Raw genomic sequence first — 24,947 nt, forward strand, 5'->3', positions numbered from 1 at the left:
TGGCGTGCGTGACTAGTCTATTATAGTCCGATATTTCTTTCCTTCTTTGATATACGCTTATACGCGTAGAATATATTTGTGAAGGCCATGAAATGGAGACGTATCACGTATGTAAAACTTTTACCTCTACGCACGTTGGAATTTAAATTTTAAACATGCGTGCCTTCCACTAACTCAAGCTTTTGTTCGTTGATTGAAATCAAGTTATAATGAGAACCATAACTATGTGAATAATGTGACCATGTCCTTTCTTACAATTCGACACCGTTTTCGCACCCTGAAGTGTAGTCAAGTTAATGCAGCTAAATATAAATATGCAATAGCTTAAGTTAAGTCTTCACAAGCATAAACCCAATATTGCTATGGCCACAAACATGAAAATATGCACTACCTTGTACACCCTTGTTTTCCTCTTCACCCTCTGTCTTTTTTCATCACATGCAGCTTTCTCCTCCACTCCAAATGGCTCATGCGACACCACACCCTACCCAGCATTCTGCAAAACTACTCTGCCAGCTTCTCAATATTTATCCATACAAGACCAATGCCGTTTCTTCCCTCAGCAATCCTTATCAATCACAAAAACCATTTTCAATTTGGTCTCTTCTTATCTCAGAGACCCCTACACCATTCCTCATTCAACAGTGCACGCCCTTGAAGATTGTCTTAATCTTTCAGAACTTAACTCTGATTTCTTGTCCAATGTCCTCCAAGCCATTGAAAACACCCTGGCTAGCTATGAGGTCTATGACTTACAAACCTTGCTTAGTGCAATTTTAACTAACCAACAAACGTGCTTGGATGGTTTTAAAGAGGTAACACCCTATCCTATAGTTACCAATGCCTTATCAAGTCCTCTTTCTGATGCAATCAAACTATATAGCACATCTTTAGCCCTTTTCACCCGTGGTTGGGTTAGTGCAGCCACCACCACCACAGGAAGTTCAACCACGGTTGAGACTATTATTAATAGAAAGTTGCTGCAAACAAGCGTTGACGACAATGTGGTGGTGAACCCAGATGGGTCTGGGGATTTCGCCACCATAAATGATGCAATACATGCTGCACCTAACAATACCGGTACCAACAACGGGTACCATGTAATTTATGTTGTCGCTGGGATTTACAATGAGTACGTGTCTGTTCCTAAGAGCAAGCAGAACCTAATGCTCGTTGGAGATGGCATCAACCGCACTGTGCTCACTGGCAATCGCAGCGTGGTCGATGGCTGGACCACTTTCCAATCTGCCACTTTCGGTGAGCTATGTTGAAAGCTCACGTTAGATATAGCTATCATGTTCTAAAATGTCACGTATTATCTGTTTATGCATGCTCATTAATTCCAGTACTTGGGTCGGATAAGGAGTTGAAATCTAAGTTATTTAGATATTATTCTTAACACAAAGTTCTCAAATCCATCAGTGATATATATGAGTGGACATTTTTATGAGAGTAAAAAAAGTAAATCTAAACCATATATATAATCAACATGAATGATCAATACGGTCCCTAACCCAATTAATTGAATATAATATATAAATTGTTATAAATTATACTATTAATTAAGAATTTATTTTTAATTAATTTCTATGATATCTGTTTTCAATTTCTACCAATAAATAGAAAACATAAATCATCATATTTAATATTAGATAACTACTTTAAAAAAAAGTGATACGACTTTTTAAAATTCTCATGATTTATGTGTTTTAATTTTGACCAAAGGATAAATTATCAATATTTATTTCTTTGACTCTCACTAGATACTTTCTGTACATATTCTTATCAAAGATTATTTTCCTATGAGACATTCAATTTGACCTTTTGTACTTAACTTTTTCTTATGCCAATTCAGAAAATTGTCACATATTAGACTTATCTGCTTGTGTGTTGTTCAGCTGTAGTTGGAAAAGGGTTTGTTGCAGTGAACATAACATTTCGCAACACTGCGGGATCCAGCAAGCATCAAGCAGTGGCTGTGAGAAACGGGGCAGACATGTCCACGTTCTACAATTGTAGTTTTGAAGGTTACCAAGATACACTGTATGTACATTCCCTAAGGCAATTCTACAAAAGCTGTGACATTTATGGAACAGTGGACTTCATATTTGGCAACGCAGCAGCACTACTCCAGGATTGTAACATGTATCCAAGACTTCCTATGCAAAACCAGTTCAATGCAATCACAGCACAAGGCAGAACAGATCCAAACCAAAACACTGGCATCTCCATACAAAACTGTTGCATAATAGCAGCCAGTGACTTGGGTGATGCTACCAACAATTATAATGGGATAAAGACATATTTGGGTCGGCCTTGGAAGGAGTATTCGAGGACTGTTTACATGCAATCTTTCATTGATGGCCTAATTGATCCAAAGGGGTGGAACGAATGGTCAGGGGATTTTGCTTTGAGCACGCTGTATTATGCAGAGTTTGCTAACTGGGGACCTGGTTCTAACACTAGCAATAGGGTCACATGGGAAGGTTACCATCTCATTGATGAAAAGGATGCAGATGATTTCACGGTGCACAAGTTTATTCAAGGTGAGAAATGGCTGCCTCAGACAGGAGTGCCTTTCAAAGCTGGGTTACAGTGAATAATTTTGGTGCTGCTTACACACTTCAACTTGTGTTCTGATTGAATTTATTGTATCAAAGAGATACCTTATGCATCTATAAATACCTTTATATGTATGAATGCATTTTTTATGTATGTCAATAAAATTTTAAAAATAAATAAGTCAACTAACAAGTTTTTAAGAAAAGTCAGAAAGATCATTTTTCTTCATTGTATTGAAAAAACTTCAAGTGTTGATTAAAAATAATATAAGAAAAAATATAAGAATGTGGGACAATTTATCATATAGGATGACTTTATTGGTTGAGTTAAGTCTAATTCAAATTTTAAAATGATATAAAAGTTTATCTTATATCCATTAACCAGAGCCACCTTTCTAATGTTGGAATTTTATAGAATCCTTACAAAATATTACTAATCACCCGTAATACATTAGGTTGATTTCATAATAATTGATTAAACAAACGTAACGAGATTTGAATTCGTAAGTGATTTCTGATCTATGCGTTCTTCTTAGGATCTACTACAAAATGTTGCAGAGACAACGGGTAACCGGTTAACAACGTAACAAGTGGTTTCATGATTTTTTTTCAACCAGAACTTCTTTATTTCTCAACAGGACATTCGTAACTATTCATATGAAGAGAAAAGAAACTATGTGTGATGGTTCAGTGTATTAAATATCATAGTTTTCTTATAATATGTTAACAAAAGAAACTATGTGTGATGGTTCAGTGTATTAAATACCATAACTTTCTTATAACATGTTAACTTACTAGGATTCTTATTATTCCTTACTAAGTCAACACTAACTGTTTCATATTATCTCATTGTCTAAGAGACTCACTTAATTTGATCACATACAATAAAATTCACTAATAATAAATAATTAATATAATTTTCTTATAATATTAGTTCATCTTAAATGTTGAAATAGAAAATTTCAACAACTGCATATCACCTTATTATATTCTTTCTTTCCTATCTAGGCACATTTTTGTCCTTTTTTATTTGCGTATAGGTTGCCCGGCCCAAACTAACGCATAATATATACAAGATGCTAAATCCGTGCTCGCCCGAAGTTAAGCATGAACGAGAGAGAAAGGAAAGGGCGTGGACTAATGTTGGTGATTGAGATGAAGAATTCAAATAGGATTCTAATGCTAAAACTAGCACCATCCAAGATAAAAACACAAACCTCATCACTTTCTATATATTGTGCGGCTTCTGCGCTTCATCTCTTGTAGAAGAAAAAAGATATATTGCTGATCTAACATGTGACTCCAAATGTCACATTGAGCATAACCAACTTTTAAACCATTCATTCATCTATATATAAGGAAATTTCTATTTTGCCCGCCAATCAGAGATTCCCGCTCCAAAAGGGTTTGACTGAGGATTGCCATAGCCTCACAGGCCCTTTCCCAGTTTCCCTTCACTTCTTTGCGACAACACGTGCAGGAATCAAAATACAAGTTAAAATATAGAAAGAAAAAAGAATCACAAAGTTCAATTATATTTGATTTGCATGTAATTTTTCTTGTCATTTAATTACTCCAATTTGTTATTCACAATGCGTTACTCTTATTGTATTTGCATACATTTAATTTGAAGGGGTTGATAGGGGGCGCTTAATTCAAAATTATGGGGGAAGATGGACAAAGTAAGAGGAGAATCGCCATCATTGGGGTCTCTACCATCTTTCTAGTGGCTATGGTCGTGGCGGTCGCAGTTGGTGTCAATTACTTCAATTTGAACGGTGGTTCCAACGATGATGCACACGATGACAAGTCCCAAATTGCTTCCTCTGTGAAAGCGGTGAAAACCCTTTGCAAACCCACGGATTACCAGAAAGAATGCGAGAAAAGCTTGCGTGCAGAAGCTGGAAACACCACGGACCCAAGAGAACTCATCAAAATTGCCTTCAAAATAACCATTAAGAAAATGGGAAACGGGCTCAAGAAAACGGATTTCATGCACGAGGTTGAGAATGACCCTAGATCCAAGATGGCACTCGAAACATGCAAGCAACTCATGAATCTTTCCATTGATGAATTCAAGAGGTCGCTTGAGAGAATGGGAAAGTTTGATCTCAACAACCTCGACAACATCCTCAATAGTTTAAGGGTGTGGCTTAGCGGTGCAATCACGTACCAAGAGACATGCTTGGATGGCTTCAAGAACACCACCAACAAAGCAGGGAATAAGATGAAGAACTTGTTAAAGAGTACCATGCACATGAGTAGCAATGCCCTTGCAATCATATCAGAACTTGCAGACACTGTTGTGAAAGTGAATGTGACGACCAAAGATATTGGGCATCGCCAGCTTGTTGAGGATTCTGGGGACGAACATGTTTTTGGTCAACACAAGGTTATACCCTCGTGGGTTGAGGATGAGGAGGATGGTGTTGGTGTTGGTGTTCGTAGGTTACTTCATGAAAGTGCTTACAAAATCAAGCCTAATGTGGTTGTGGCCAAAGATGGTAGTGGAAAGTACAAGAGCATCAACCAGGCATTGAAGAAGGTGCCTGAGAAGAACCAAAAGCCATTCGTGATTTACATTAAAGAGGGTGTTTACCATGAGTATGTTGAAGTTGCTAAGAAAATGACCCATGTGGTGTTTGTGGGTGATGGTAGCAAAAAGACACGAATCACCGGCAACAAAAACTTCGTAGATGGACTTAATACTTACAGAACTGCCTCTGTTGGTATGTACATACATTGGATTTTCTTTTTTATTGATAAGTGATAAATGTTAGTTTGTTATTTATCATTAAAAATGTTAGTTGGAAAAATTTCAATAGGTGATTTTTCTTTTCTTTTCTTTTTTTTCCTTTCACCTTTTACTCTTTTTTAATTATTAAATAAATCAATCTTATATTTTTCATACCTTTTGTTCTTGTATATAGAGCTAACAGCATAGCTACTACTATTTACCAAAAATGAAAAATGATACTAGCTACTTTATATTTCTCCCCTTTGCTTCCATCATTTTTTTTGCCAACTCAAAATATGTTTTTTCGTTATCTCCAAATGTTAATTTTTTTGCTAGAATTTTAGTTTTTATTAGTAAGGAAATCCAACATGCAACTTTTTTCCTTCTCTCAGGTCTTCTCACTTTAATCATTATTTAACCTAGCTTATATCTCTCCAACTCAAAATATGTAAACAAAAGAAAGAAAAAATTTAGATTCAGTTTCATAGTTCTAGTGATATTATTTAGTGTGTTGTTCTTCAATTAGAAATGAAGTTTTATTTCTATAATTTATAATTTATGTTAACCTTTAATGAAAACTTTTATTGCAAAAATTAATTAATGAGAGAAAATTCGAGAAACTACAAATCATTTATTAATTAGGAGATTTTTGTAAATATATTTATTAATTACATTGGGAGTGATCATTGATTGTAAATGTTGATTTATTTATGCAGCTGTTGAAGGAGATTATTTTGTAGCCGTGAATATAGGGTTTGAGAACTCTGCTGGCCCCGAAAAGCATCAAGCAGTAGCCATAAGGGTCCAAGCAGACAAATCCATTTTCTATAAATGCTCAATGGATGGGTACCAAGACACACTGTATGCTCATGCCATGCGTCAATTCTATCGTGATTGCACAATTTCAGGCACCGTAGACTTCGTCTTTGGTGATGCAGTGGCTGTTTTCCAGAACTGCACTTTCGTGGTCAGAAAAGCATTAGAAAACCAGCAATGCATTGTGACAGCACAAGGCAGAAAAGAGAGACACCAACCATCAGGAACAGTGATCCAAGGGAGCTCCATTGTGTCAAATCACACAGAGAATCTTGATAACAAGGCTTACCTAGCGCGTCCATGGAAGAATCACTCAAGGACCATCTTCATGAACACTTACATTGAGGCTTTGATTCAACCAGAAGGGTATATGCCATGGCAAGGACAAAATGGTCTTTCGGGTATGGATAATTGTTTCTATGCCGAGTACAATAACACTGGTCCTGGCTCAAATAAATCCAAGCGTGTAAAATGGCGAGGGATCATTACCCTCACTTCAGAATCCGTAAGCCGTTACTCTCCATACAAATTTTTTCATGGAGATGATTGGATCAAAGTTACTAGGATTCCTTACTATTCTGCTGTCACGGCCCCAAAACACTAAATAGTATTTTTTTTAGCGAGGAGCATGCGTGCTAGTATATGCCTCCCGAGACTAGTAGCTTTTAATGCTTGTGTCTTTCGATCACATTTATTTTAGTTTGAAGAAGTCTTGTATATACTGTAATTTTGCCGCAAACTGCAGATAGATTATGTTCCTGCAGGATAAATAGATTAAGATGTAATTAAATCCTTCTTAGCTTTCTGAGATTTTGTTGTTAACAAATTAAATACCAGGTCTCTTTTCTATATTAAAAACCTTTTTTTGTCGTTGCAGATTAGTTGTTTTATTTTCTATATAATTTCAGTTCGTGCTTATTTATTTATATCAAAATGCAAAGGATGCATATATATACATACATATATATATATATATATATATATATATATATATATATATATATATATATATATATATATATATATATATATATATATATATATATATATATATATATATATATATATATATATATATAGATATGGCTTTACTAAGGATGCATAATCGTATCTCACAAACCCACACAACTTAACGTAAATCATAAAAATTGAATTGGAAATAGGGTTGAATTAAGTTTTCAAATTTAAAAAAACGACCAATCTAATTTCACCTCAGCTAAACTTTTATAATTTAATTTGAACTAAAGTAGAAAGTTGAACCATGTATGGTGTGGATAACGTACAGCTCAGGTGTGCTAAGTTTTGTCCATAACAGCAGGTGGCCACGTGAAATTAAGGTGCTGGAAAATTGAATATAAAGGAAGGAGGCGTGTTAGATTGGTGCATATTGTCGAGTTTAGGTGCAGAAGGTAAACACTAAACAGAGGGATAAGATAAAGGATCGACGGAGAGCATAGTGCACAGAATGGTGGAAGTGAAAAAAGAATGTTTCTGTATCATTAATCTAATTGTATGATCATGTCATGGCATAGGAACCAACTGCAGCTGCATGGAGTGGACGATGTACCGGTTAAGTTCATCACAGGTGATGTTGGGTTGTTATACACTAACCCGGGAATGAATTAGGAGTATATCAACGACGGTGGTTTCAAGAAAGATGTGCCATCTTTGGAGGAAGTGGTCGTGCTGAAAGGGATTTGCACACTTCAACAATCACATTTATGTGCCGGTTTCCCAGGGATTTCAATGTTGGAACGCGAATAAAATCACAAATTTGTGACTTGTGACTGTTAGAGTTTGAGTCTTGTAAATCCTGGTCATAATGAAATTTGGCTCAACTTATGATTGTAATATTTGGTCAAGTAGTTTTATTAAATAATGTTGTTTGGATGAAATAAAATAAAAATCACTTTTGAATATCGTGCAGTTATTTTTTGTTTTTTGTGCTAACAAAATTTTAAGGAAGGAAATAATGTCTCAGTCCAAGTTTGCCTGCAATTCTTTTTCTTTTGTAGTAATTTAAATCAGGGAAAAACCTTATATTTAAAAAACACTTGTTGGAAATTTACATTTATTTAATCTTTAGAAACGAAGAAAAGTATGAACTTGCAACTTATGAAATTAGCATCGTATCTTTTGCTGCATGTCATTGCCTTGTCTGCTTGCAGTTTCTAACAAGAGGTCGGCGTCCCATTTATAATAATATAATACTTGATACATTGAATTTGTTACACTCGACTTTATCACAAACTATATTATATTAGTAAAATGATAAGAGGCTGCTTGAACAACACAATTTTTTTTATTAAAAGGTAAAACATTTTAATTAAATATAGGATTGTCAAAATTTTAAAATTATATTTATATTTTAGAAGTTGTTCAATTTTATTATTTAGATAAAATAGTTTTTAAATTTCTTTTTTCATACAAATTATTTTTTCAAAAAAAAGTGATTCTTTCGCTAGCAACTTTTTAAAATAAACATCATTAAATGATGCATGTTTATGATTTTTCATGGAAAAAGGTCCAAACTATGGTGTGAACGAAAGCTTATCCATTTTGTAGGCTTAATTATGATCCATAACCTGATCTCAAATCCATGAATTTAATTGATCACAAACGAAATAGCCTACAACATGCGATTTTACACTGTCTTCGAAAACTTATTCACATAGTATGAAAATCCTCCGAGATTTAACAAGCTCCTGCCAACTTTTGTTGAGACATCGAAACTAGCACAATTCTTTTTTGTTTATTCTTTTGGTGCCTAGCTAGTTTTTTGGATTTTTGTTTTTAATCTCAAACAAAACTTTTAAAATTTTTAGTCTATATACTTTTACTCTTGACAATTTAGATCCTTGTGTTAACTAACAACATGTAACATTGACATTAAAATTAAGTCCAATTCACGTCATTAAAAAAGTCTAATGAATGTGTATTTTTTTTAATCTTATTTTTAATTCGATCATCATCAAATGAGATATTAAAAACACAACTTATAAAAAAATAATTACATTTGTCCATTGATCAAACTCATTAATGATATGATAGGTCATATGGGAGCTCCCCGTTAATTTACTAAAATACTATAGAGCATGCTTGATGCGAAATAAGCTAATACAATGATTTGTATAAAACCTAAAATGTAAGTTTTTTAGGCTTTGCCATAATATTGATTCTCATTAAATAAATTGATTTATAACTTAAAAATTGATCTAATGGTATGCTTGCATTAAAATAAATAGAAAAACCATTTACATAGATCTCTAATTTGGTTATAATTTTCAGCATATATACTCCAATAGATTACATTAAAATAATTATAGTTTAAAAGAATCCTTTGTATAAGAAAAAGTGAGCTAATTTTTTTCTCCTAATTATGAGAAGAAGCATAGATTTATTTAGTTTCAAGATGTATTAATTGTTAAATTTTTTTTATACTTCTAACATTGTGAAATCTATTAATAAGGTGTCCACTCATTTTTTTTTATGTAAATGAATGCATTTATTGACATATTGGCAATATAAATCATATTTGTTGGTAGATAAAAAAAAACTATCCTTAATTATGTGGTGTCAATGGATATTACCACTAATTAAATAATTTAATTCTATGAATATTTTTGAATAAAATTTAAATTTTTTACATTATTAATTTAAATTATTAACTAATTTATTTTTATTAATCTTAAAATTTATTTATTTATTTCATATAAAAAAGACGAGAGGAACTGAGAGTACTATATATAAGTATAAATAATTTTTTTTCCAAAGACATGAGGACCTTTGAATTTTGAAAATTAAAAAAAAAAATCAAAAAATGAACACGAGGACACAGTGATACATGTTTTTAAAATTTTGAAAAGTTAAAAATAAAAATTAATTTCAAAAAATGAAACATAAAATAAACACAGTGCCACTTATCAATGTGTCTGAGACTGCGTTAGAATCACGTTGAAAGGAAAAAATGCACGCACTTTTCGATGCAAAAACGGGGGAGTTGCTTTTACATTGCGTTAAAAGGATAAAAAGAACGCAGATTCAAACACACCGTATTTTTCCATTTCCATATTAGTGAGAATGATATAGTTTGAAGCAGCAGAAGACGTGAGCAATCACATTTATGACTTTATTAGCAAGTTCTGAAACTGAATCATTCAAAAGGAATCAAACACTCTCTTAATAGTGGATCTGCACCCTCTAAAATTTAGTTGAATCAATTACCGCCTACACCATTTTGTTGTAAGTTTTGCAAACTGGATTCTTTAAAGCTCATTTTGTATTCTTGTTTGTGCCATAATAAAGCATTCTCATTTGAATGTTGAATGTTGATGGTAAAAATTAAGTCCGTAAAACAATGATCCTAAGTCCCAGTTCCATTGGAGAAGCAAATGACTTTATCATTATCATTTAGTGATTTTGAAATGCTATCAACATTCTCCTTCCTCTAAATTATGAATCTCACTTATTTAACGAATTCTTCCGCAAGTTTATAGTTGTTAATTAATTTTAACCAAATAAAGTGTTAGAAATAATATGGTTGAGAATGTATTACTGGCTGCAGCCAGAAAATGAGTATGATAGTTGACTTACTAAAAAAATGTCTGGAAACTACAGATAAATCCCACTTATCTTACCAAGCATTAGGATGAAAATTAGTAACTAAAGGGTGTTTGGTTTGCCTATTTTCTGTTTTTATTTTTACTGAAAATAAAAAATGGTGATAAAAAAATATTTGATTGAATTTTTTAAAACATTTTCAGTGAAACTGAAAATGAAAACAAAAAACAACCAGAAAATGAAAACAATAAAATTTCGTTTTTTCAGTTGAAAATATGAACCTCATTTTGGATAAAATGAAAATGAAATGACAATGAATGTAATTTTAAACAAATTTAAAAATACAAAAAAGACAAGAAATCAATATATCATAAATTTTCAGTGTTTTTATTTCCTAAAAACAGAAAATAAGAAATCAAACCAAACATATTTTTAGAATTCTAATATTTTAAAAATAAAAATAAATTTCAGAAAATGAAAACACAAACCAATCACACCCTAAGTCGTCCAAAATTTCGTAATTTGCTATAGTGAGTTAAGCAAGAGTCGAAAAATTAAAGGTACACTTTAGCCAGGCAAGTTAATAGGTATTAAGTAGAAGACAAGGTTCATGTCTAATTCATAAAGAACAAGCATGCATCACGTAATTAACGATTATCAATTCTCTAGCATCAAAACTGAGTTAAAGCACAAACAGACACTTACTTCACTGGGAGAATAAAGGAGCCAAGAATGACAACTTCAAACTGAAAATCATATTATCAGAACACAAATAACAAGAAAACTGCTTCAACCGTCTAAGATATAAGGAAATTTTGAATTTCAGAGAATAGAACACTATTTATCACATCAAACCCTAAATCCTCTGCTGTTCCTCCTTCCTCTAGCCCTCTCAAACTTCCTTCCCTTTGCTCGAACATAAGGCTTGGTGTGGCTGTGAGGCACACCAGGAGCAGGACCAAAGTGCTTCACAGCTTCACGAGCATTCTTTGGGCCTCTAAGAAGGACCTGCATCCAATATTTTTAAATAAAATCAAGACTCATATCAAAGTTTGTTCTATCAAAATACACACAAAATTTTCACAAACAGCCATGGCAATAGGGGAAATGCAGAGCATATATAAAATCTTCCAACGACCAGGAAAAAAAAAAACTTTAAGGCACCTCTACATACCGTGTTCTGTCCCAGAGGAGCCCTGAGAGCCAACTGATCAAACGTCAAGCATTCACCACCTGCCTTCTCAATTCTTGCCCGAGCAGTCTCTGTAAACCTGAGTGCTGTGACCTTTAAGGCTGGAACTTCATAAACACGAATATCATCGGTTATATTGCCCACCACCACAGCAATCTTATCTTCCTACAAAGATTAATTTTAAAAAAAAAAAATTTGAAACTGTGACGAACAAAACTACAAAGATTACTATGAAAAATTACCAAAATAAAAGACGAACCTTCCCCTTGGTATACTTAATCAACCTTGACAAAGACAATGGGGGCTTGTTAACCTTGCTCATGAACAATCTCTTGAGTATAACGGCATTGAATTTGCTGCCAGTTCTCCGAACAAGGAAGCGATAAAGCTGATCATGTAAAAACTAATTAGAATCATTCCAAGCATATCTAAAGGGATAAATTATGTAGACATACATTTAAATAATTATTCAAGTAGGAAAAAAAGGGGGGAAAAGAATTCTTTGAAAACAAATAGACTTCTGAAACTAAAAGAAGATATCTCCAAAATAATGTGTAAACTTTCACATCTAACAATGAAATAGACTAGTTCCCTCAGTAGAATAAACTATAGGTATTAATCATATGTAATCAGAATTAGCATGGTAAAAGAGCAAAAACATCATTGGGAACCTCTATCCTTTATAGGCAAAAAAATTTCATTAATAGATTTAACGCAAATAGCATTAAGCAAATTTTAGGGTGAAATTTAACAAAGTTAAAATTCAGTAAACGGGCCATAATTCCACATTATATAATATGGAATCTATAAATTTTCGGGATTGCAGCGGATCTGCACAAACGTGATAAAAACAAGGCATAAAACAACAAACGAATTGCAGCTTCACAAAATCAAGGTTAAAGCAAGCGGTCCTAAGTGGTTTTTAAAACATCACATGTCAAGTACTTAAAGAAAATAGTATATGGCGTCTGAGAGAAGGTGGCTCAGACAAATGTGGAAAGGTATATTCCCAGACCTTGCAATGGTGAAGGTCTCATAATGAGCTGGGATCACATTTATCATCATTGACCACACAAAAAAGTAAAAATAAAATAAAAAAACAGAAAGACATAAGAGAAGTAATTTGAAACAAACCTTGACCAAGAGCTTAAGATAGATATCATTGGACTTGGGTGCTGTTCTTTTGGTTTTTTTGCTTTTACCTCCGGCCTTGAGATCGATCCCCTGCGTGTACAATTCAAATGAAAATTGTTAGAATCAGAAGAAGAAGAAGAAGAAGAAGAAGATCCCTCAGGAAACAGAACAATAAGAGAGAGGAACAAGAACTACCATTGCTGCTTCCGGTCTCGGATGAGCCTACCGCACTCTCTGCTGCTGCACCTGCAATTTATGAGATAGCAAGGAAACTAGGGTTTTTTTACTCCTTTTGCTTTCATAATTCGTGGGCTTTGGAGATGGGCTGGGTTTTACTTCCGAAATATAAGCCCAGCAACTTCACTTAGTAGATTCGGCCCGTTTTTCACGTATGGACTTTGAATAAAACCTCACATAAGAAAAAAAATAAAAAAAGGCAATTGTTATTTTTACCTTCTTATTTTAATTTTTCCCTACATTAACTTTCTCTTGTAATTCTCGCTATTCGTTTTTTCTTTATACAAAAAAAATATACTTCCTCTTTTTGGTGGAGATAGAATCATATAACCCATGGAAAAAGGAAAACAAAAGGGCAAAAATATTAAAATAGAATCCAAAACTAGTTTTAAAAAGAAGAACACCCATACCATCACAGTCGAGAAGGGAACATGCATAGAAAACTGAAACACCATCCTTGATTGTCCTAAACATTTTTTTAGATAGCTTTATTTGAAAATGTATTCAAAGTTGTGAAATACTCCCTCTGATCTTTAATATAATACACTTGTAATATAATTATGCAAACCAATAAAAATAGGTTAATTAATTAATTTTATTGGGTTTTTTTTAAAAAAATACGATTAATATATCAATTTTACCTTTATTAATAATTATTAGTTTATTATGAGTGATGTAAAAATATAAAAGTTTAAAAGCATCATGCTCCACTATCAATAAATAGCATAAATATCTAGAGTATTTAATAAGAAAAAATAGTGGGGGGAAATTAAATGTCTCATAGGAATTTGTAGAATGTGTTATAAAAAGTATTATTATTTCTTTCTAAATGGTGTCTTTATAGGAGAGTTAGAGTTGTTGGTCATGATGATCTCGAGAAGTGAGGCTCGAACTCAACTATGACTAGGAAAATTGGTTTTTTTGTTGTTCTTTTTCTAGTTGTCCTTATATTATTTATGTAATTGTGTTAATATTTAATTTTATGATTCAATTTTAAAACTATATGATTTTTAAAGGTCAACACAAAAACAATTAAAAAAGGAACAACAGAAAAGTCAAGTCCATGATTAGGAGTGGGGGACAAAGTACTTAGAGTATTGGTCAATGTATGTCCAAGTCCAAGGCAGGTGGGAAACTTAGAGAATCATATAGTGTTGCACCTCCTCCCTCCACTTAGACTCAAACCCAAATGCCTCCTAGCGCTAATTTTGTAAAACGGAGTGAAGGTTCTACTAAGCATCGAACCAGTGTACAAGATTACGATACATACGCTTAAAGTCATTGGACCCATGAAGTGGTGAGGGATCGGAGAAGAAACAAAGTAGCACAAATCTCTGGACAAAATATAAGGCTAAAGTATAGAAAATATACCTTCCACTACATCACTAAATACAAAATCTACAATCTTTCTCTTTTACGACGTGACCCACTTCACTATTGCTTTGATATTTAATATTGAGAACATAAATGAGCTTAATGAGGATTATTATATTTAATAAGATGTCTTAAGCTCTTACAAATGAAAATGCATTAAAAACTTAGAAAAATTATTCCTCGTATGTTATGATATGTTTGAAAAAATTAGTTAAAAAATTAATTTATTAAATTGTAAGTATTAAATAAAACTAACTATTAAAGTAGTTGAAAAGTATAAAATAATATAAAAATAATAAAATTATAATTTATTTAAAATAGATAATTAGAAATTTTGATAAATATATTAAGGAAAAAAATAAAAAAAAATTAAAAGTTAAAAACTAATGTTTTAAAAGAAATGACGTGAAATGATGTTTTAAAAAAAACTAAAAACTACTAAAAAAAATTGTTTATTAAACAATGTAACAAATTTTTCTGCTAGAAAAAAAAATTATAAACTAGATGAAATGGGTTGTGGAAGATATTCATAATCTATTATATACCATCTAATTTTACATAATACTCTCAAATTAGACATATAATCGATTTGCTTTGAAGGTGGTATATAATTGATTATTCCAAAAACATAATTAATTATATGCCACCACTTTTAACATATTTACTCTAAGGTTGGGCATGTAACCAATTATAACTTAAGTATAATCAATTATATGTTCACATTGAAAAAAAATGGTTTGGAAGTGGCATATAATAGATTATGTGCCACCAATTTTAACAAATTTACTCTCGGGGTCTCGGGCTGGCATATTATTGATTATGCTTTAGGATAATATATTATATACCTATGTTATAAACAAAACGTTTTGTCGTGAAAAATAAAGGAATAAAAACATGTATTCACCAAGGAACATAATAGAAATTCTGTTAATAAAGCTATTTTTTTTTTTCTTTTGTTTATCTTCCAACCAACTTTAATTTAAATATTTTATCTATTTTTTACTCTCTTTCTACTCTACTTCACTTCTTTTCCTTCCTCAACCAAAAACAATGGTAATCATGTCCTTAGTAGCGAAAATTGTACAGTTTAACGAGAACACAGGTTCTATGCTGTATTTTTCTACAGAGAAAAGCCACGAGACCATGCGGAAACTCCTTTATAACCAACTTATACTTTTGTCTTAAAAAAACCATTTTTTAAGGGGGGAAAAACAGATCATTAAAAAACCTTATGACAAAAAGAAGATCGTGAAAGCAAGAGTACAAGTCGAGATTCACCTAAAAATTAGCAAAACTAATTATGTTCTGAAAATCACATACAAGGTAACACTTATCTAGAAACTCTTCTCCTATTTTCTTGAGCATTAGAAGGCCATTGTTCCATCATCCTGCCTTCAAGCTTCCTTGCGGTTCGCTTTATAGCTGCTAGTTTCTGGCGTTGGTTATGGCTTTTCCTTTTGCTACATGAGTAGCATATATAAATAGAAGATAAGCATCATTCCAACAATAATTATAGGCCTGTTAGAATAAAAAATTTTATAGGCACTTATAGATGAAAAAAAAATCAAATAAGTTTCTTCATAAGTTACAATTAACTTATGTATAAGTTAGAAATAAGCTTTTAAAGAAACTAATAGAAGAGAACTTCTACAAATTACTCAATGAACGTACACTAAACACTACAAAAAGAAAGTCAATAACAAATTCCAAGATTCTGTTTAAGACGCAACTGTATTTGAATTCGGCACTGTGTCAAAGGGGAAAATATTATTTCCATCACAACTATATACAGTTAGACAGCATGTACCAAGTAAAGAAAAATGGGACTAAAACAATACTTGGAAAAGAAAAGCATGAAGAACAAAAATGCACGGCTAGGAAAGAAAAAGGACTGCGTTCTGACCTTATAAACACCAAGCCTGCTGTTAGAACCATCCCTCCTATAGCCCAAGAAACTTTTTCACCAAATGGCATTTCCCTCACCCATTGCTGGAAATCATCCAACATCCTCAAGCTCTCACCTTTCCGAGTCAACTCAAATTGTGAAGCCTTCCATGAATCGGCAACAGAACCTAGACTTGCTTTATCACCATAGCAAGAAGTTTCTTCTGAGGCAATATGTACAATATCGGATTCGGATGGTTTCACTCGAAAACCTGCAGCAAGACAAAGATCTGTACCATTGGAGACCCATTCAGCAGCCCTACCACATACAAAGTCATTTACTCCACAAGGTGCTAGAATCTGGTGTTTCAAGTCAATAAAAAAAAATGGGCATAAGGTAACAAGTTAAAATTTCATGTTCTGGTATTAAAAAGGCAAAAATAAACATACTGAACTCTCTACCCCACAAAAAAATACTGAGAAGATCTAAAACTTAAAAACATTATGTTATGAATTATTAACAACCAATCCTGTGAGCTATCCTGCACTGTACAACAGCTTCTCAAATGAATGTTTGGGAAGAGAGAAAAGTAAACGAAATGGCAACAAAAACTAAATGGAAAAAATATACAAACTTTTGTTTTTTAACAACTGATGCAGGACACTGAACTTATTTTCATAATCTTGTATAAACAATTTTGAAAAGAGAGAGAGACAGTCATCCAGGTACCTGTGTTTTCACATCCATAGAGAAGTATGCATTTGAGCATGCCTCATAAATTCTCTCGCATAAAGATGCACAAATAAGAGGAGGTCCAGGCTGAGTACCAACACGTGGATCGCATATGGAACATTCCAACAGTTCCCATAAGTGCAAGCACTCTTGGCTAGCTTCCCCAGTAGAAGCAAGCTTCCTTACAGACAGAAGTGCAGGATGTGTATGGGTTACATCGCAGCAAGTCTTTTTGCGAAAGATCCGGCAAAGAGTCAAATCTTTAGGACCCTTTTTGGGAGTGCTACCCTCTGATTTGAAGGGAGGAAAACGACCTCCTTGAGAAACACACACTCCACTGGGTTTACCTGCATTCAGAAAAGGATAAAGAAAACTGAAAACTAAATACATAGATGAATCCTATTCTGCTATAATTTTATTTAACAAAACAGCAGTAGCAAGTTAGATAAAATGAGATTAAAACATTGACCTAGCAAAACAATTTGTTAGACATATCATTTGAATAGATACTTTGTTCAATTTAATAACCAGCTGGTTGTTTCTCATTTGATCACAAGATGCATTGAAACCCCCTTTTTTTTTAAAGAGGCACTCTCTACTTGGTTCTATGTACATTAAACACATTATTACTAGCAGACAAAGAATGTAGAAGATGTAATAAAAAAAAAAAAAATTACAAAGAAGATTGTGATTATGACATAAAAGTAACACCTATACATGTTCTGCCAATTATGACCCACAATATCATTACACTAAACAAAGTAGTTAACTTCTCATTGTGAATATATGATCGGGATTTATTACCATGATAAATTTCCAACAAAGTCATGCTTACAGCATGACATGCATATAGTAATGACAAGCTTGCCCAATTGCCCATTTTAGCTTTAGTTGATGAAACGAGAAGTTTGCAGAAACTAGAACAAAAAAATGATCCCAACAAGCTAAGCCAAATGGCAAAGACAAGAAACTGATAGATTGCATTGGTCCATGTGTGTTTCCAAGAGAAAGAAGCAAGAAAACAGAGACACAATGCAAGTACATACATGTGTTTGTAAATTCTATAAAACCAGTTTGTGACAAGTTCCCAATAAAATTCAGGTTTTTGGTTAGCTGGAGAAAGCTTGCATGATGTAAAATTTGGAACCTCCACAGGACCCATTTTTCATTTTTTTTCTTTATATCAACACCTGAGCCTATAAATTAGTCCCATTTAGTTGATTTGGGTATGATAGAATGTCCTATCTAAGAAAGATGGAACCATGCAATTGAGATCAAAGATCAATGACCCTGCTTGTGTCAGTTACTACTTATTAGTAATCAGAAATGACCCCCCCCCCCCCCCCCCCCAGAAGTATCACCATTCACCAACTCAAAAACATAAGTCTCCCAAAACAATTTAAGAAGCACGCCAGCGTATTAGAAAGGTACAAAATTTAAGAATTGCCCGGATCCTAAACTATCACACTACTAACTAACTAACTCACAATGTTTCGAAATTTCCCTTTCAAATTTGTGTGTATCACTGCTTAAGCTTGACATCAAATCTTATCAAGATTGAATAATGAATAAAAGGACAATCGATTATAACAAGTAAAAATTGCAAATCAATAGAAGATTTATGTTTTGAATGAAAAGAGAGAAGGTAAACCAGAGGAGTGAGGAAGGAAGATATGGAAGAAGAGGAGCAAAAGCAGGAAGCCATAATCCATGTTCTTGTTCTTGGGTACGAGCCGGTACTGCTTCCAATCCATACCCGCTAAACCACCATACTACGACCTCGATTTCATAAAGTCTTCACCCGAACACGGTGTTAATTGAATCCAATGAAAAGCTTCCAACTCTTTATTTTTTTCTTTTTTTTTGTTAAATACATCAAGGCCGAAAAACTATAAGCCCAAATCTGAGTAGCACCCCAAAAGAGGACCCAGATATTTAGGCCACTGTACTATGTCATACATGAGAGCCCAATCCGAGCCTGGACAAAACACATTTTTTTCTTCTTATATAAAATATTTTCTAACTGATTACAATAATTAATCATCCTTGAAGTTGGTAGAATCTGTCTTTATTCGACAGAGATTTTTTAATAGACACAATTTGGCATGTTTAAAATATCAGCCTTATTGATTATTTTCATGCATGGGGATTATATATATATATATATATATATATATATATATATATATATATATATATATATATATATATATATATATATATTATAAAACACTACTCAAACATCTAGTAAGAATTTTGTTAGGACTTAAAGTATATGATGAGAGTTTAATCCAAAAAAAAATAGTCTATTAAGTGAGATAGTCTAATGGCTTTAAGTTTCATATCAAATAGTTTATTATATTGAATGTAAAACTTCTAACATTATCAACCTTAATACACATGCTCCTTCGAAACTACATGATTTTTATTTTCTTTAGATAAACATAATCAATGTCATTAATTACATGAAATTTTTATGGTAAAAATATATCAACAAGAAATATTATACACATGTAATAATTTATATAACATTTTTTTATATTTATCTCCCTCCACCCATCATTTATTATATTTAAAAAAAATCTTTTTACTCTTCGTGTGCATTTTGTTGTATAAGTATCATTTATCTATTAATAAACCTAACATCATTGTAAATAGTATTGGACTTGTTTACATTTTTTTAATGGTCTTATTGTGTACAATGACAACAATGAGTATCTATATATTCTAACTCCTTGGTTACTAAGATAATCCCCGTAATTTATTTTTTTATGAAAGGGGCATGTGCAACAAGTTAAACTATTTTTTTTAACTGTTTGATCGACTATTATATATAAGGGGAATGATTAACTAAATAGGCTATTACAAGACAACGTTTCAATCATGATATCATATATAATAAAAGATTAGATTAACAAATAACAATGCATGGATTGCAAGCTAGTTGAGAACATTCTTTTTGGAGATAAACTAGTTGAGAACATATTACATATAAGTATTCTTAATCTAATCATTAGATCTTAACTATCTATTACATTGATTATTTGTATAGAATAGCGCTCATATTGACGTATATTGTCACTCCGTCCACTCGTATATTTGATTTATTTTCAGTCTTCAAAAATATTTTAAAAAAAAATCTGCTTACTAGTTACTACTTACTAATACTACAACAAATGATTAAAACCAAAAACAAAAAACCTTACATTTGTATGCAGCATTTTATACAATATATTTTGATGTCTATTAATTCTTTTTAACCCATCACTTATTGCATCTCATTGTGCTCTCACTTTCTCTTTATTAATGAATTGTATGTATACAGATAAGAGACCAAAAGAAAAGTGACATTTTCATTTTTCAGTTACAAAACTTGTTTAAACGTGTTGTTAAAAAAATGAGGTTCCGACATAAAGACGTGTATGTATATTCTATAATATACGTGGGCCAAGCCCCATTAAGAAGTGTCTCTCAAGCCATCCTTTAAGACAAAGGCCCCATCAAATAGATCTCAGAAGCCATCCTTATTCCTTAAACACACATAGGACCATTGTGAACTTTTCGTGTTCAGCTCCTCTATCTTTTGCCCCTCTATCCTCGTTCAAACCAACATTAACAGAACATGAAACTCCAAAAGAAAATGGTAAAGTACACCAGTAAACCTTATTTTAACTGTTATTGAATTGGTTATATATTTTTTATCTATTATCTATATTAAAGTTGAACAGTGCGTGAGAGCTCAGTGTGCAATATTCATTCTAATGATTCTATCCTATCAATACATAGTTCTCTCGATTTTCCCAATAGTATCCGTAGAAATTAAGAAAAGAAATAGAAAAAAAAACTTACTAAAAAGATAAACAAAATATTTTAATAGAAATTAAAAAAATTACCCACAAATAGGATGCTGAGAGCTTGAAAGCAAATTAACACTAAGAACAAACCTTGGAAAGGCTTTTATATACAAAGTACACATAACCAAAACACACCTACGTACACTACGTTATTACTTATTTACAGCTTGAGAACCATAACCAAGTTCAACAGTAAAACAAGACTGAGCTGTTAAACCACACACACAGCTACCTCGATCGTCTCAGGACTTAAACCGCTCAACTGATGAACTCGTAAACATATTCATATATATACTATATACTATATACTATATGCACAAAAGATAAACAAAAATGGACACAGCATCATCAGCAAAGGCCAGAGGAAAACAAACTATATATTTGTATTTTCAGTCATCCATATATGGAGGAGATAGTGGTCGGGCTCATTTGTCACACATCGAAAGGAGAAGAAGAGCTTGGTCTGTTCTGGCCTGTCTTCTCGTACGCATCTGATGTCGACCTTCTCCGAAAACGGAAGGACTCTCTAGCTCCTATCAATTCCGTACACACATAACACATCAGTATATATCATGATATATATTCTTTATTGCATTACAAAAAATTCATTATCAATATATTATTCTTAATGGAGTTTTCATCATCTAAATTAGAAAAAAGTTTCACTTCAGTGGATCAACACAAGCTAATAAATAAAACTGCTTCAGTTTGCTACGTTGAGACTTAAACCATAAAGATCCATTCACTCTCATATGATTCAATTGAAACCCCGTATTCGAATCACTCCATCACTTGCACATATATTACTACGTACATATATTACTTCATCAACAGCATCTTCTATAGAAACTTCCACTTCAATATCTAGCTGCTTTTGTTTTAAATAAGATGTCATGAAACTTTCTAATAAAACCCTTAAGGTTATGTCTATTGTTATATATAAAGCCTTCCATCAAATTAATTATATGCAACACAAACTCAATCCACAAGTTACCGCTAGCTGACACCTTCAAAACCTAAAAAATAATAATATTGAAGAACGCCAAAACAATTATATATTAATGTTTACAATTGCTAACCTTAATTTTTTTAACAACTCATATTATACAATCAACTTATGTATCCCTATTTTTTATTTTTTTTATCATAACACTCGTGATATTTATTATGTTTTATTATTTTCTTCGTATTATGAAACGATTGCTATTGTTGCATTACGTGTACCTGGATGTGCATAAGCACACTGTGTGCACGTCCTTTTCATTATCCAGTATGGGTGGAAAGGAAACAAAAACAGCCATCATGACTAACCCTATACCAAACACTCTAATCTTCGTGATTGCTAAAAAATTAATTAACTTTATTAAACAAGTTAGGTTTCATTAATTAAATATAGGATTGGGAAATTAAGATAAAGTTTCTGGAACATATCCGTTTCAGTCAAAGTCTCACTGTCTCACAGTATGTGTCACTCCACTTCCCCGGGAGTATTAGAGTTCCAAAAACTAATCCAAGGTCTAATTCGACATTTCACTGATAAAAATGAAAAAGTAAAGTACGACCTTACCCGAAAAAGGAGACACCGGAGGAGTAGAACCGGCGGGGGAAGCCGGAGCGGATCCGCTCGGACTCTGGTTACCACCAGGTGGTTTCACGATCATGATACTTCGCGTCACTCTCACCGCATCCTCCGGCAAATCTTCACCGTACGATTTCACGCTTCCGCTGTCTGATTCTGAATCCACCAAAACCACACAACGAAAACGCCTTCACCTTAGAATTAATATATAATAATCATACTTATCACTTCAGTTAAATTAAAAACCTCACAAATCTTGCTTCGTTTTATGATCGCGTGAGATCATAAGAACTAATTCTTGCTGCGGTTCTTGTTATTATTATTATCATTATTTTTAGAATAACTAAAATGAATTTGGGAAATTAAGTTCAGCAAGGGCATGCGCATGCGTACCCTTGCCGGAGGCAGATCGGAAAGCGAAGGTGTGGTGCTTTCGGAGCTTGCCAAGGCCGTTCTCCGGGCGAGGACCGGCGACGGTGTCATCCCACAAGTGATCGAGGAGGCCCATGGTAAGAAGAGTGTGGCGTGTTTCAGCAGATCAGATCCAAGTGAGCGGGTTCCAGGAAGATGCTGCATGAGATGCATATTTAACGACGGCGAGGCGTTAAAGGTCCAACAAATCATGGTCTCTGGAACAGATCTGAACCGTCGATAAGATCGGGAACCACGTGGGCGCACATGACGTGGCTTTTTGGATCTGGATTCTCCTAGAGATAAGGTTCTCCTGTACGCGTGGGCCCCGCAAATTCTAAGTATACGGCTTGGAGGGGCGACACGTGACATTGCTTGTGTATATCAAGGAGGAAACGTCGCCTGATATGTCATTTTCCAGAAAGAGTATGTTCCAAAATACCCATGACTGTTATCCAAATCCCTAAGATAAGGCTTTCCTTTTCTCATATTTACGGAAAATGACACTGTTTTCGACCCACTCTCTCATTAAGCTACTGCATTAACTCATGCACTAATGATAGTAATTAACAACCCATTTGTGTTCGAAAATGTGCTGTCATTAATGGTTGTTGGTAAAAAATCTAGTTTGTAAAGGTGATAATTCCTTTTGGTAAAAAAAAAAAATCTAGTTTAGTTATTAATAGTTGTTAATAAAAAAATAGTTTAAAAGGGTGATTATAAAAGTACACTCAAATTATAAACAGTTATCGATATCATTTATATGATAGTTTGACTTACTTTTACACGGAAGTTGAAATAGCTCGTAAAAATAATGTAGTAGCTACTAAAATAAAATAAGATCACATATTAAACGATTAGGTTAATTAATATATCATTAATTTAGTCAAAGTAGTTTACAACTTACTAAGATGACTTGCTAAAACACACTTACATTAAATTTTAATACTTCCTCCCATCTTTACTACAAATAAAAAAAATACATTTTATATTTATTAAAAAAATTAGTTAATTTTATTAAATTGTTTCATTTTTAATTAAAATAAAGACTTTTTTAAAATCATCTTTTATTACTACTTAATATCAAACATAAGATAAAAGTCTTTGGTATAAATGAAATATATATTAGAGAATTTGATTAAGATATAGATAATTAAAATTTATTTATATTTGACACAAAAACTAAAAGATTATAATCAAGATTGGACGGAATACTTTTTTAGGATTTTTTATAAGAAACAAATTAAATAAGAAATAAATTAATGGCTTTTGTATATTTATCTTGGTATATAGATTAAAAATGTAAAAAAAAAAAAAAAGTTGACAACAGTTTTAAAAATTGTAAATGTTATTTTTTAACTTTCTAAAACTTTTACAACATCAAATAAAAAAAATTACATATTTCTCATTATATTTTGTCTCTCGTGCGTCTAATATATAACAAGATTAGTGTCAACAGAGGCAACTAATTCGATCGCTTTCTTTTTGGCTTCTTGCTCTGTCTTTTTCGTCAGATTGTTTTCTTCCTCCTGTTAAATGGTAATCCCTTCTCCTTGTGTGTCATATTTCTCCATTATTGCCCTTCGAGAAATGACATTTGGACATGCTGGCTAGACGAGAGAGAGACATTTCACCACTAGCGAAAGAAGGTCTAGGCAATTAATTGGCAACACTAACAAGTTTTTCAACTTATATATAATCCACTCAAGATAATTGGAATGCCCAAAAGAGCTCTTATATTTTATTCATTTGATGAACAAACAAAAGATATAATCTCCACATCAATCATGATCCACGGATAAGCAAGTGGGTTTTAAATTCGGTATCGACAAGATAAAAAGAACGAAAAAAGGAAAAAGATAAAAGCACACGCAA

At 32.7% G+C, this 24,947-nt stretch overlaps 5 protein-coding genes, 1 non-coding gene and 1 pseudogene across 7 annotated transcripts; 2 read left to right on the top strand and 5 right to left on the bottom strand.

The window, feature by feature from the left end:
• The first annotated feature begins 95 nt into the window (after positions 1-95).
• Positions 96-2,696, top strand: LOC114371029 (pectinesterase-like). The gene is made up of 2 exons (XM_028328428.1): positions 96-1,257; positions 1,899-2,696. The coding sequence occupies exons 1-2, from the start codon at positions 363-365 to the stop codon at positions 2,597-2,599; spliced, it is 1,596 nt and encodes a 531-aa protein (XP_028184229.1). The 5' UTR covers positions 96-362; the 3' UTR covers positions 2,600-2,696.
• Positions 2,697-3,980: 1,284 nt separating this feature from the next.
• LOC114369595 (probable pectinesterase/pectinesterase inhibitor 21) lies at positions 3,981-6,867 on the top strand. The gene is made up of 2 exons (XM_028326827.1): positions 3,981-5,290; positions 6,015-6,867. The coding sequence occupies exons 1-2, from the start codon at positions 4,225-4,227 to the stop codon at positions 6,716-6,718; spliced, it is 1,770 nt and encodes a 589-aa protein (XP_028182628.1). The 5' UTR covers positions 3,981-4,224; the 3' UTR covers positions 6,719-6,867.
• Positions 6,868-11,287: 4,420 nt separating this feature from the next.
• Positions 11,288-13,316, bottom strand: LOC114372641 (60S ribosomal protein L18-2). The gene is made up of 5 exons (XM_028330320.1): positions 13,196-13,316; positions 13,001-13,090; positions 12,126-12,254; positions 11,849-12,031; positions 11,288-11,682 (listed from the first exon to the last, which is right to left on the bottom strand). The coding sequence occupies exons 1-5, from the start codon at positions 13,196-13,198 to the stop codon at positions 11,524-11,526; spliced, it is 564 nt and encodes a 187-aa protein (XP_028186121.1). The 5' UTR covers positions 13,199-13,316; the 3' UTR covers positions 11,288-11,523.
• LOC114372764 lies at positions 12,453-12,537 on the bottom strand. Its single transcript, XR_003658328.1, has one exon. It is a non-coding gene; the product is annotated as a small nucleolar RNA snoR53Y (small nucleolar RNA).
• Positions 12,842-12,938, bottom strand: LOC114372760 (annotated as a pseudogene).
• Positions 13,317-15,755: 2,439 nt separating the features above from the next.
• Positions 15,756-19,054, bottom strand: LOC114369269. 2 transcript variants are annotated; one of them, XM_028326463.1, is made up of 4 exons: positions 18,880-19,054; positions 17,226-17,575; positions 16,515-16,855; positions 15,756-16,129 (listed from the first exon to the last, which is right to left on the bottom strand). In XM_028326463.1, the coding sequence occupies exons 1-4, from the start codon at positions 18,980-18,982 to the stop codon at positions 16,072-16,074; spliced, it is 852 nt and encodes a 283-aa protein (XP_028182264.1). In that variant the 5' UTR covers positions 18,983-19,054; the 3' UTR covers positions 15,756-16,071. The 2 variants fall into 2 exon arrangements, with proteins under 2 accessions (XP_028182264.1, XP_028182263.1); XM_028326462.1 differs by having other exon boundaries at positions 15,756-16,071; positions 18,880-19,052.
• A 2,076-nt stretch (positions 19,055-21,130) lies between these two features.
• On the bottom strand, positions 21,131-23,280 carry LOC114372364 (dormancy-associated protein homolog 3-like). The gene is made up of 3 exons (XM_028329875.1): positions 23,055-23,280; positions 22,650-22,817; positions 21,131-21,615 (listed from the first exon to the last, which is right to left on the bottom strand). The coding sequence occupies exons 1-3, from the start codon at positions 23,167-23,169 to the stop codon at positions 21,515-21,517; spliced, it is 384 nt and encodes a 127-aa protein (XP_028185676.1). The 5' UTR covers positions 23,170-23,280; the 3' UTR covers positions 21,131-21,514.
• Positions 23,281-24,947: the final 1,667 nt, after the last annotated feature.

Source organism: Glycine soja, chromosome 10, assembly GCF_004193775.1.
Source record: "Glycine soja cultivar W05 chromosome 10, ASM419377v2, whole genome shotgun sequence".
In the NCBI taxonomy this organism is placed as follows: domain Eukaryota; kingdom Viridiplantae; phylum Streptophyta; class Magnoliopsida; order Fabales; family Fabaceae; genus Glycine; species Glycine soja.

What these genes read in the sequence shown, in the direction of transcription:
- LOC114369595 (XM_028326827.1), top strand. Translation starts at nt 4,225, where the DNA reads ATGGGGGAAGATGGACAAAGTAAGAGGAGAATCGCCATCATTGGGGTC. An exon ending in TTACAGAACTGCCTCTGTTG is followed by an intron (nt 5,291 to 6,014) that starts GTATGTACATAC and finishes TTATTTATGCAG; the next exon opens with CTGTTGAAGGAGATTATTTT.
- LOC114372641 (XM_028330320.1), bottom strand. An exon ending in ATCTTAAGCTCTTGGTCAAG is followed by an intron (nt 12,255 to 13,000) that starts GTTTGTTTCAAA and finishes TTACATGATCAG; the next exon opens with CTTTATCGCTTCCTTGTTCG. An exon ending in TTAAGTATACCAAGGGGAAG is followed by an intron (nt 12,032 to 12,125) that starts GTTCGTCTTTTA and finishes TAATCTTTGTAG; the next exon opens with GAAGATAAGATTGCTGTGGT.
- LOC114371029 (XM_028328428.1), top strand. Translation starts at nt 363, where the DNA reads ATGGCCACAAACATGAAAATATGCACTACCTTGTACACCCTTGTTTTC. An exon ending in TTTCCAATCTGCCACTTTCG is followed by an intron (nt 1,258 to 1,898) that starts GTGAGCTATGTT and finishes TGTGTTGTTCAG; the next exon opens with CTGTAGTTGGAAAAGGGTTT.
- LOC114372364 (XM_028329875.1), bottom strand. Translation starts at nt 23,169, where the DNA reads ATGGGCCTCCTCGATCACTTGTGGGATGACACCGTCGCCGGTCCTCGC. An exon ending in CCGATCTGCCTCCGGCAAGG is followed by an intron (nt 22,818 to 23,054) that starts GTACGCATGCGC and finishes TGGTGGATTCAG; the next exon opens with AATCAGACAGCGGAAGCGTG. An exon ending in TCCGGTGTCTCCTTTTTCGG is followed by an intron (nt 21,616 to 22,649) that starts GTAAGGTCGTAC and finishes CGGAATTGATAG; the next exon opens with GAGCTAGAGAGTCCTTCCGT.
- LOC114369269 (XM_028326462.1), bottom strand. Translation starts at nt 18,982, where the DNA reads ATGGATTGGAAGCAGTACCGGCTCGTACCCAAGAACAAGAACATGGAT. An exon ending in CTATGGATGTGAAAACACAG is followed by an intron (nt 16,856 to 17,225) that starts GTACCTGGATGA and finishes TTGAAACACCAG; the next exon opens with ATTCTAGCACCTTGTGGAGT. An exon ending in GCAGGCTTGGTGTTTATAAG is followed by an intron (nt 16,072 to 16,514) that starts GTCAGAACGCAG and finishes CTACTCATGTAG; the next exon opens with CAAAAGGAAAAGCCATAACC.